Below are 12,813 nucleotides of genomic sequence, written 5' to 3'. Positions count from 1 at the left end.
ACAGAACTAAATGTATTTCGTATAATTATTCTTTTAATAGTAACTTTACTTTTATTGATGGTTTAATTATATATTAGCAATGATGCCAGTATTTATATATACATGTGCATACATTATATGCATGCATTGTAGCATAATGTATATATAAACATTAAAAATTTTATAAAAAAAATTGAATGAGAAAGAAAGATAATCTAAATCAATCTTGATCAAACTTTATACATTTTCCAAGTTTTTTCTCTGCCCTTTTCAACAATTTATCACGTCCTCTTTGCTTGACTCTTCCCTTTCTATTCAATTTTTCTTCCCGGTCACGCGCTATTTTATCCCAGTATGATTTCTCATCTTCATCTAAAAAATTTATATATAAAATATTAATATATATACATTAATAATTGATATATATATATATATATATATATATATATATATATATACACACATGATCGGTAGATTAATCAATATATTGAATATATTGAGATATAATTCTAATATATATTTGCCTTTTAAAATTGTTAGGCATCTTCCTTCATAATTCTTTTGCACGAGCGATTGTGCAGCTTCTGCTGTATCACATCTTATGTAGGCTTCACAGGAACCATGTGTTACATCTATATATTTCACAGAATTGTTATCTTTTAATTCCATCTGAAATAAATATTTAAATGTAATATTTAAAATATATATTAATAATTTTATTACAAATATGTAAAATTATATAGAATTATAAAGAACAGATATATTAAATCTGTAATAATTCTGATGTACCTTGAAACTCTGTGGATCTGTGCAAGGTTCATCCATTTCAACTTTCACTATAATCCCTGGTGTATAATTAATCCGTCCATAAAGTGATTTTTCTGTCTCGCTAATCTTTCCATTATCTTTTTCATTTTTTAATTTATAATTTAATCCAGGTGTTTCATAATACCATTTTTTTCCTGTCATATTTTCACTTTTTTTCAAATGCCCTTTCAGTAGTTGCATTTTAGTTCTTTGCAAATCTAAATATTTGTTTCTAAGACGTTTCCAATCTGGTTTTGCCATCACATGCAATCCTAGAGCATTACAAATATCATCAGCCATAATATCATCTTTTTTCCTCTTTTTTCGATTTTTCTTCTTCTTTTTTTCATCAACATTAGCTTCCTCCATATCGCTATTTGTTATTTCATCTCTTGTCATGGAATGTTTTTCAGTTTGTAATTTACCATCTGCCTCGTTATTTGTTATTTTGCCATCATCACTTGTATTTAGATATACCAATTTTGTTCCTTTATTTTTATTTGATTTAATTGCTGATTTATGAGATTCTTTTTTCACTTCCCCACTGATATTTTCCACAACATTAGTATCATCTATAGTGTGTCTTTTTTTCTTCTTTTCCGTGATTTTACGATTATTTTTATTTAAAATTTCTTGATTTTTTTCTGTACTACTGTTTTCAGTGATATCAATTTTGATGTCGCTTTCATCCGTGACAAATAATTTTTCAGAAGCAAGTTTCCTCTTTTTTACACTTTGTTTATTACTATTATTAGCTACATTTGTTTCATTGTCACATGTTTTATCACTATCTTCGATTTCATCTTTTGAGGCCTTTTCTTTTTCATTCTGCTGATCTGCTATGCTATGATCCATAGTTTCTTTTCTTTTTTTCTTGATTTTAATATTTTCTGTACTTTCATCTGTATTAAATGATTTTTCTGAAACAAGTTTTCTTTTTCTTAGATTTTGTTTATCAATATTATCTGTTATATTCGTTTCATTATTGCAAATATTATCATTGTTTTCACTTTCATTTTCTAATGTTTTTTCTTTTTGAATATTTTCTAATTTCATTTTCTTAAAATTTGTATTATATGTTGGAAATGAATCTTTATTTTCGTTTGTTTCATTAAAAGTACTTATACTTAATACATCATGGGGAGCTGTATTGTATGGTAAAACACATCCTTTTTTTTGAAATGCCTGAAAAATATATCATAATATGAAATAAAAAAAAAATTGTAAATATATCTAATTTTTTTATTAATTTACAAATATACAACAATATAGTCATATTGATATCATTTTTCTATTTTCTCACCTCAATACATTCTTGGGCACTGTTTATTGTATCAAATTCTATAAATGCAAACCCTTTTATCTTTCTATTGCTCTTGTAGCGAGGAATCGAGACATATTCTACCGATCCAAATTTAGAAAAAATAGATATTAACCAATCGTGATCAGCATCTGGAGGTAAATCTTGTACATAAACTGTACATTCATCTACATTTTCCTTTCTGTTAATTGGTGTTAATCGACAGACCTTTGTACCATCTTCTGACACTTTTAATATGGTTGATTTCTGTAGAGCCTTAGCTATTCTATTTGTGTCCATGGTTAGTTCGCGCAATTTGTTAAATCGTGTGAATACATTAAGATCTATATCTATAGAAAAAGACAAATTAATTTTTTGATATTTAAAAAAATCAAAGTATCAAATAATGCTATATCATATTAGATAAATCTAGTCATTAAACTTAGATAATTAAGAATATAAAAAAGGAAAGTATACTTACAGGAGTTTTCTTTCAGTAGCTCGGATAGAAAACGATCTTTACTCAAGTTTGCATCACTGAAATAAAACTCCATTTGCTTAAGTATTGATGCATGCAATGCTTTCTTCCTCAATCTTGGTTTACTATGTGAAACACTTGATTTATTGTTTCGTTTAATTGTATCAATTTTTAATTCTTGTACTTGAGGAACTGGAATATTTTCCGAAGCTAGTTCCATATTTGATCCCTGTTCTTCCATCACCATTGTATTTTCAAAAAATCATAAAACAAACTTTCTAATAAAATATATAGTCCATGTATTTCAAGAATGGTTTATTGACTATATTGTTTCTATAAATAAATTTTGATAATCAGTTTTTTGAGCAAATTATTTTATCTAACAAATAATTTTCCTTACATACGTGATATGTATATCAAAATATTTATTTTCTAGTTTAAATAAAACTTGGTAATATTATTTGAATTATATGAAAATAATTGAAATAATACAATATGATGAACAGTTATAAACTGTTAGATATTTTTTGTAAGATTATGAAATATATCGATCTATTTTATTTATATTTTTTTTGCGTTTCACATTTTTTCTTTGCCAAAATACCTATGTAAATGTAAATGAAACTTCACAGAAATTAACGAAATATACTCTGTAGAATATATATTTACCTTATTTGTAATTCTCGATATTAATAATAATTACAATACACATAGGTTATGAGAACCGGTAAAAAAAAACGAACTTCTGTAACTAGCTGTACCAGGTTCACTGTATTTTATTTTAACAATTAAAGTTTGCCAAAGTATTTGCAGGCTCACTCGATGAATATATTACTACCACGATCTACCCAAAATTTTTTTATTTTTTTTTTAGATATCGATCTGACAAACTGCCTTTTTATCGCAAGAAAGAAGACTGAGAGATGTCATAGCATACTCCCTCTGTCGACATTAAAAACGTGAACATAAACTACAAAGCCAATGTCCACGAATGTTCTCAGAGGGTAACATACATGTCTCTGATAATATAAATAATATAAATAAAAATATAAATAATTTATTATATAAAAATATTAGCATGTTCTCTCTTTTCACACTATTATTTATTTATTTATTTATGTGTCTTCTTTTTCTTTTCAATATCATTTATTTATTTATTTATTTAGCTCGCTAGTCAATCTTTTAAAATGTAAAACTAAATATTATAGAATTTGACTTCGGAAAAGCGCGGTAAAATAATCGAATAAATACAAATAATTAGCTCCGTGATAAATATTTTAATAAATAATCAGTTTTAATCAATAAATTAAAATATTTCCATAATTTAATATTCCATGCTAATGTATATTTTATAATATATAAAATATTTCGGCAACGAATTATCGATAACACGGCGTTCGACTTTGACAATATAAAATATAAACAGTAGCATGTTATATATTACCGTTTTTTGTCATTCGCACGGTGACTCTTGAATAATAAAGTGGTGAGAAACATTTCGAATATTGTAATTTTCTTACTAAACACGATTACGATTAGTATCGAAATATAATTTGCTTTAAATATTAATAAAAATTAATTAATTAAAAATTAATTAACAATATGAAACTGTATCGCAGTCATTTATCGAATCGTAATGCTTCATTATCGCGATTAAAAATTGAAACAGGAGATATATAAAAGGCAATAAGAGAATTAATTATGTAATGATCTTTCGATCATTGCTGTTAATTATAATATTTCTTTAACAATATTAAAATTAAATATATTTTGACCAATGCTTTAAATTTTTTCAATCCTTTTTAATTAAACAATATACAATTTAATCGAGAATAATTAAATTATAGGAATCCACAATATTAAATAATCGCTTCGATCGTTGCGATTTTTGTGGACAATAATTATTATTTTAATATTTGAAATCACAAATATATTTCATCCGTGTTATCTTATCGTTCTATTTGACAATGTAAATATAATTTGGATTGTGAGAGAACACGAAGTAAAACAATCGAATTATGGATGCAAATAATTAGCATAACGAAAGGCTCCGTGATAAATTGTTTAACAAATAATCAATTTTAATCAATAAATTAAAATACTTCTATAATTTAATATTCCGCGTTAGTGTATATTTTATAATATATAAAATATTTCGGCAACGTGTTATCGGTGTTCGATTTTGACAATATAAAATGTAAACAGTAGCGCGCTATGTTATGACTTTATCATCATTCGCACGGTGACTCTCAAGTAATAAAGTAGTGGTGCGAAACGTTTTGTATTATAATTTTTTTACTAAATACGATTACGATTAGTATCAAAACTTAATTAAATCGAAACTATAAATATTAATAATTAAAAATTAATTAACTTTTGATAAACGACATGAAACTATCGTAACAATAAATTTTTATCGAATCACAAACATTCATTACCACGAATAAAAACTGAAAGGAAATACATAAAAGGGAGTAAGAGAATTAAATATGTTATGATCTTTCGATCACATTGATGCTTATTATAAAAATATTTCCTTAATAATATTAGAATTAAATAATATTTCGATTACTGCTTTAAATTTTCTCAATCCTTAATTAAACAATATACAATTTAATCGAAGATCGATTAAAATGATAGAAATCCAAAATATTAAATAATAACTTCGATCGATTCGATTTTTACGGACAATAATTATTACTTTAATACTTAGAGTCAAAAATATATTTTATTCGTGTTACTTTATCGTTCTACTTGACAATCAAAATATAATTTGGATTATGAGAGAACACGAAGTAAAACAATCGAATTACAGATCCAAATAATTAGTATAACAAAAGGTTCCGTGATAAATTGTTTAATAAATAATCAATTTTAATCAATAAATTAAAATACTTCTATAATTTAATATTCCGCGTTAGTGTATATTTTATAATATATAAAATATTTCGGCAACGTGTTATCGATACCACGGTGTTCGACTTTGGCAATATGAAGTATAAACAGTAGCGCGTTATGTTATGATTTTGCCATCATTTGCACGGTGACTCTCAAGTAGTAAAGTAGTGGTGCGAAACACTTCGTATATTGTAATTTTTTTATTAAACACGATTGCAATTAGTATTGAAATATAATTTGCTGTAAATATTAATAATTAAAAATTTAATTAACTTTTGATAAACGACATGAAATTATATCGCAAATATCGCAATCATTTATTATTGCGAATAAAAATTGAAACAGGAGATACATAAAAGGGATAAGAGGATTAATTATGTTATGATCTTTACGGACAATAATTATTATTTTAATACTTGAAGTCAAATATATTTCATACGTGTTACTTTATCGTTCTACTTGACAATCTAAATGTAATTTAGAGTATGAGAGAACACGAAATAAAACAATCGAATTATAAATACAAATAATTAGCATAACGAAAGACTTCATGACCAGTAGTATATTATAGTTTAATAAATAATCAATTAATCTTAATCAATAAATTAAAATACCTCTATAATTTAATATTCGTCGCGCAAATATTTTATATTACAGAAAATATTTCGGCAACGAGAGAATTATTAATAACACCGTGTTCGACCTCGATAAACAGTATCGCGCTATTGTTAATATGTGACGTGGCTTTATTATCATTCGCACAGTGACTTTGAGTAGTGACGTGAGAGACATTTCACATATTATCAAATTCTTTCTTAACATAGTCAATCTTGGCGATATAAACAGTACCGTGGTAATGTTTCTGACCTACGATCATTCCCTCAGTGGCCTTCGAACAGTAGGGTAGTGATGTGAGACGTTCTATATATTATCAAATTCTTTCTCTAACAATTATTTTGAACATTGCTTTATATAATAGATTATCTCTTATCTTTTATATTTTTATTTATCGTTTATATTTGCAAATTAAAATTTATATAGTATATTACAAAATTAATTATATATTATATTATATATAAAATTATATATAATATAATATAACCCTCCCATGGGGTACACCTTGTCGCGGTGGGAGGGCTTAGTACCTGGACGGTGCCTTAAATTCTGGAGGTTTATCTTAAATTTTTCAATTTATGATAAATCTTAAGGTGCCTGAATGGGAAGCCAAATACCCTTTCGCGTCGTCGGTGCCGTCAACGTGTCGCGGACGGCAAGCGCTTCGTCAACGTGTCGCGTTAGGTATATACATATTAGGGAGTGCCGTTAAAAGTATATACATATTAAGTATATACATCGCGCGATCAAATATAAAATTTTTAATCGCATTTAATCGAAATAGTGCGGGAGTGCCGTTCAGTATCGCGCGTAAAATAACGAAAATGGCGATATAAAAATATCGCTCGCGAGTGCGAGAGTGTCGTCAAAGTATCGCGCGCCAACAACATGAGATACGATATATTAAAGTGTGTTTCTCGTAATTATTCCGCGATCGGGAGTGCTATACAAAGTGTCTCGCAATCGTTTCTGTACATGGTTAAATATAATTAATTGTTTGTTCGCGAGTGAATATCAGTGCTACAAGGAAACAGCAAAGAATGAAAAAGAAAGGAGAAGGACATCTGGAAAAGTATTGGACAGCCGAAGTGACAGAGCCTGAAGCAGCCAGAGAGATATGTGGTGAGTAATTTATAAAAATTATTTATTATTTATATATATTATTTTCAAAATAGATATATTGCTTATCATTTTTTCATTTCCTCGATAGTAGATTTATATAATTGACAATTATCCAAACTAGATAAATAAAGACTAATCGAGACATCAAAAGTCGAATTAAATTTATAGATTTGAATATTAATTTTTCATTTTCGATTTAAAAAAAAAAATTTCGCGAAAAACGCGACTTTCTGAAAGATGATGGAAAAAGTTTATATATATCATAACTATATAAAATTATTTATATAAAAAATTTTAATATGAAAAAAATTTATATATGTTAATTATTTTCTCTTTTCACAAACAAACGTAAATGTTCGAAATTCTTATTTGTTTTTTCGACCGTTAAACGAGTGGTTGGGAAATAGATAAGTTAGTATATTTGTGGAACCCAATTTGTTTACCTCACGTAAAAGGTAGAAATATAACTTTGTTTAATCACGCAATAATTTTCGTGAATGAAAAAGCTACGCGAAAAATATGGTTTTAAATATATATAAAAATATATTAAAAATATATATAAAATATATAAAATATATAAAAAATATATTTAAAAAATCTATTCTTTTTAAAATTAAAGTGATTAAAGACAAAAAGAGAAACAAAAAGTATAATCATAATTACAAATAAATATAATTATAATTAGATATTTAGAAATATTTCGTGATAGTCAATAATTATATTTTTTTATCGTATACATATGAAATTGTTGGACATGAGATTTAAACGAATTTTTCGTGTTATATTTGATATAACCAATATCAATACAGCAGATAAATTGGTAGATTCACGAATCACAATTTATGTAGAATGGAGATTTATTATTAAAGAGGAGAAGAGAACAAATTTTAAATTTACTCCGAGATATTAAATGAATTTATGCAGAAATGATTACATGTATATATAAACGATAAAAATATGATAAGATACTTAAATTTTTATGATAAGATGCTTAAATTCTCATCGATACAATGCGGAACAACAGAATTATAGTATTCAGTAAATATAATTAAATAGAAATAAATTCAAGTCATACACAAAGTGGTAATAAAGCAAATAATTAAAATTTAGGAAAATTATTGCATACAATTAAATTCTTTTTTAAATATATGTACTTTCATGGAATATTATAAACGAAAATCTATTTTTTTATTTTAATCATTATTAATTTTACATAATATTAAATATATATATATATATATATATATATATATATATTTATTTATTTATTTATATTTATGTATATTAATGTCATTTAATATTTTATATAATTTAAAGTTTTTATATACATATAGAATATTTTAATATTTCACATTGGTGAAATAAATTATTATTAAAGATAAAAGCAAATAATTAATTCCACAAATAATAAATATAATAAAATAAAATAAATTATAAATTACTCACGATTGTTTCATCATCGCACGATGCGTTTAATGAGTTATTTTTTCGTTTCTCTCATTTATTTTTTTCTGCTTTATGATATTCATTTAATATTCAAAAAAAGTAATTACGCACTAATCAGCATACGATCATACAGCAATTTACGCTTTGTACAACACTCGCGACGTTACACCATGCCTTTTGTTGCGTTTTGCTACGTGATAATAATGCAATATATCTCAAAAAGTTATGACTCACTCGACATTAATTAAAATCAAAATCAAAACACGCCACTCGCTGTGTAAATAAAAATCGTACAAATTAATAATCACTAATTGTAAAAATTATACAGAACAATCGCGTTTTGAAAGATCGATTCTCGACGAACGATTCGAGTCTTCCCGCGAGAAGTCAAAATTGAGTTCGAATGCGTGACGTAAACATAATAAACATAATATATCAATTCGTCATATAACAATTCTTTTAAGAAAATAATCAGTATATTGAAACCGTTTCACCAACTGGTCAATCGATCGGTTTTTATATCAGTAATTAAATCGGCAAAACTGTTTCGATATACTGATTATTTATTTTAAATGTTTATTCATTGTTGCCGCGATGTTAACGTACGGAATAAATGGAATACATTCGTAAGTTACAATTTTATTATTAATAAATAGTTGATTTGACCATTGCTCTTTCCATTATTCGAAATACTCGATTATACGATTGGAATATAATTAGAATATAATTTCGAAACACGTATTTTGCGTGATGCGTTCATTTAATTAAGCAATTAAAAAGAATCGAATGCCATTAAGAATCGATGTGTGACCGGAATCAAAATTATAAATTATCATTTTGTCGCAATCCTTAGGAACAATAATTATTCTTTTTTTAATATTTATAATTAAGAATATTTCGTCCGATGCTTTATCATATAATTATGTGATGATTTAAATATATATAATTCGTCTGAGAACGCGCAGTAAACCGATCGAATGGCAAAATCGAATAATTATCGTAATGGAAAGCCTTGTAATGTATATTAATCGTTTAATAAATAATTAATCTGTGTGTACATGTGTGTGTAACTTTAAAAATATACTTGTATATAAATTTAATTTTCGTATATGTACGTCATAGTACGCGTAAAATATTTCGGCAGCGAAGTCAATAACACGACGTTCGGCCTTGACCTAGTGCGTGACGTAGCGTGTGACGTAGCGATGACGTGTATTGTTTATATAGGCGAAGACCTTGTATCATTCGCACGGCGACATTCCAGTAGTAAAGTAGTGATACGGAACACTTCGTATTATTGAATTCTTTTTCTAACAGTGCGATCGCGATTAATATCGAAATATAATTCGCTACGACTATTACAATTAACAATTAATTAACTCTTAATGAATAACATGAAACTATATGGCGATGATACATTCATCGAAACGCGATCCTTCGTTATTCCAAATAAAAATTGAAACAAAAGAGGCAAAAATTATAAATACATAGACGATCTTGTATTATTCACACGACATTCCAACGGCAAAGTAGTGATACAAAACGTTTCGTATTATTGAATTCTTTTCCTAAACGCGATCGCGATTAGTATTGAAATATAATTTGCTTGAAAAAGGGAATATAAAAGGGGATAAAGAAATTAATTTGATTATGATCTTTCGATTATTGATGCTTATTATAATAATTTCTCTAACAATACTTTTTAAAATTGAATAAATTTCGACCAATGCTTTAAATTTTCTTAATCGACAATCATTCATAGAATATTTCAACGACGTTTTATGACTTACGAACGCACAGTTACCTTGAACAATAAAATAGTGACGTTTCATATATTATCAAATTCTCTCTCTACATAGTCAATCTTGGCGATATAAACAGTATCGCGGTAATGTTCTGACCTACGATAAGCCTTCGAACAGTGATGTGAGAGGTTCCATATATTATCAAATTCTTTCTCTAACAATTATTTTGAACATTGCTTTATATAATAGATTATCTTTTATCTCTTTATATTTTTATTTATCGTTTATATTTGCAAATTAAAATTTATATAGTATATTACAAAATTAATTATATATTTTATTATATATAAAATTATATATAATATAATATAACCCTCCCATGGGGTACACCTTGTCGCGGTGGGAGGGCTTAGTACCTGGACGGTGCCTTGAGGTTTATCTTAAATTTTTCAATTTATGATAAATCTTAAGGTGCCTGAATGGGAAGCCAAGTACCCTTTCGCGTCGTCGAAAGCCGTCAACGTGCCGCGGATGGCAAGCGCTTCGTCAACGCGTCGCGTTAGTTATATACATATTAGGGAGTGCCGTTAAAGGTATATACATATTAAGTATATACATCGCGCGATCAAATGTAAAATTTTTAATCGCATCGAAATAGTGCGGGAGTGCCGTTCAGTATCGCGCGTAAACTAACGAAAATAGCGATATAAAAATATCGCACGTGAGTGCGGGAGTGTCGTCAAAGTATCGCGCGTTTAAGACTGATTGTGAGAGGAGGAGAAGGCCTAGAAGAGGCATCGGGCTCCGACAGAGCAACCTTCTGGTAAGCAATTTATTTATTTGTAATTATATATTAAATATTAAATATATTTAGTATAATTTAAATTAAACAATTAAACAATTCATCGCAACAATTAATTTGATATTTTTATTTATATTTTTTTATTTATATTTAAATAAGAGAGAATTAAAGAAAAAGATTTTTAAATGGAAGCTATAATCTTGTAAAGGTGTAAGCTTTTATAAAGTTATAAGAGAATTATTAGTAATGTTCTTTAAAATTTATAGAATTATTTTATTAATCTACTATTATTGCATATATATGCATCGAATACAAAATTCAATGAATACAATAATTTTTGAAATATTAATTATTTTGAACTCTACTACATTAGAAACATTCTTCTTTTGTATGTTATAGATCGATGCAACAACTTTGATGATCTGAGAGGAGGAGCAGGCCTAGGAGAGGCATCCTGCACCAGCGGAACAACCTGATGGTGAGTATTTATTATTTATTATTTATTATCTACTATTAAAAATCGTACACACAATAATACGGTTTTATTATTTAAATGAATTAAAGAAAAATTAGAAAGATTTTTATAAAAATTATATAAAAATTTCTATATATGTATATTTAAAAGATAGTTTCAGAATTTATAAAATTTTTCCATACATGTTTACAACTGCTTATTATTTTACATCGGATATGAAATTCCGCATAATATTTTTTTGAATTATCGATTTTGAGCATTGTTATAAATGAATTCTATATTTGTATGTTACAGACAACGAGCTTCGATAACAACAACTCCGCTGTTGCGCATCAGTGCCGGTGAGTGAACAAAAACTTTTTACTTTAAAGAAACGGATTCGTAGAGATTGTAGATGTAGATGTATATGTAGATTGTAGATTGTAGATTGTAGATTGTAGGTAATCCGTTGCTTTAAAATGGATGAGTTAGGATAGATTGAATTAAATAAATTTTTTATAAATTCTTTCGAAATGCTTTGCATTTATTGCAAAAATTATTTAAATATTAATTAAAAAAAGAAAATCAGAAAAGATTATTTTTATAAAGATTTTATCTAATTTATTAAATAAAGAACACACATTAATATTTTTATCAATTTTATTAATGTTTGATGCCACTTTATTCTTATGATGAGTGCTTATCTTCTAATTTCTTATTCATCGTAGCTCATCCATCGTAAAATTTGTTTGTAGATATTATTTTTAAACTTTACTTTAACTTAAGATAAAGCCAAATGATTCATTAATTAAATAAATTGTAATATGATAAATGTTTATCACACTTTAATTTTCTATTTTATTATAAATTATGTATTACTATAAATATTTACTAATTATATATATTATAATAATATCAATCAATTTTGATTGATAATCTGTACAGAGACTTTTATATCATAAGAATTCTCTATATATATTATACTAAACTGCTAACAGTTGAAGTTATGTTAAATTCTGTGATACCCGACATAAATTCTGCCCAGTTATAAATGGTTGCCCTTGTTTTACCATGAGATATGAACGTGTTAGCAGTCTAATATAATATATAAAAATTTATAGTAATTTGGCTTTATTTTAGTTAAAATAAAGTTATATTCAAATATAT

The 12,813-nt window shown here is 26.4% G+C and overlaps 1 protein-coding gene across 1 annotated transcript; it reads right to left on the bottom strand.

Moving 5' to 3' along the window:
- Position 1: 1 nt before the first annotated feature.
- LOC105249046 (la-related protein 7) lies at positions 2–3,491 on the bottom strand. Its single transcript, XM_025412043.1, has 6 exons — positions 3,234–3,491; positions 2,568–2,897; positions 2,090–2,436; positions 769–1,971; positions 504–648; positions 2–351 (listed from the first exon to the last, which is right to left on the bottom strand). The coding sequence occupies exons 2-6, from the start codon at positions 2,809–2,811 to the stop codon at positions 200–202; spliced, it is 2,091 nt and encodes a 696-aa protein (XP_025267828.1). The 5' UTR covers positions 2,812–2,897; positions 3,234–3,491; the 3' UTR covers positions 2–199.
- Positions 3,492–12,813: the final 9,322 nt, after the last annotated feature.

The sequence above is a fragment of the Camponotus floridanus genome, unplaced genomic scaffold (genome assembly GCF_003227725.1).
Source record: "Camponotus floridanus strain SB8 unplaced genomic scaffold, Cflo_v7.5 scaffold47, whole genome shotgun sequence".
NCBI lineage: Eukaryota > Metazoa > Arthropoda > Insecta > Hymenoptera > Formicidae > Camponotus > Camponotus floridanus.
The sequence above is the reverse complement of the archived record's forward strand: the minus strand, read 5'-3'. Positions and strand labels throughout refer to the sequence as shown.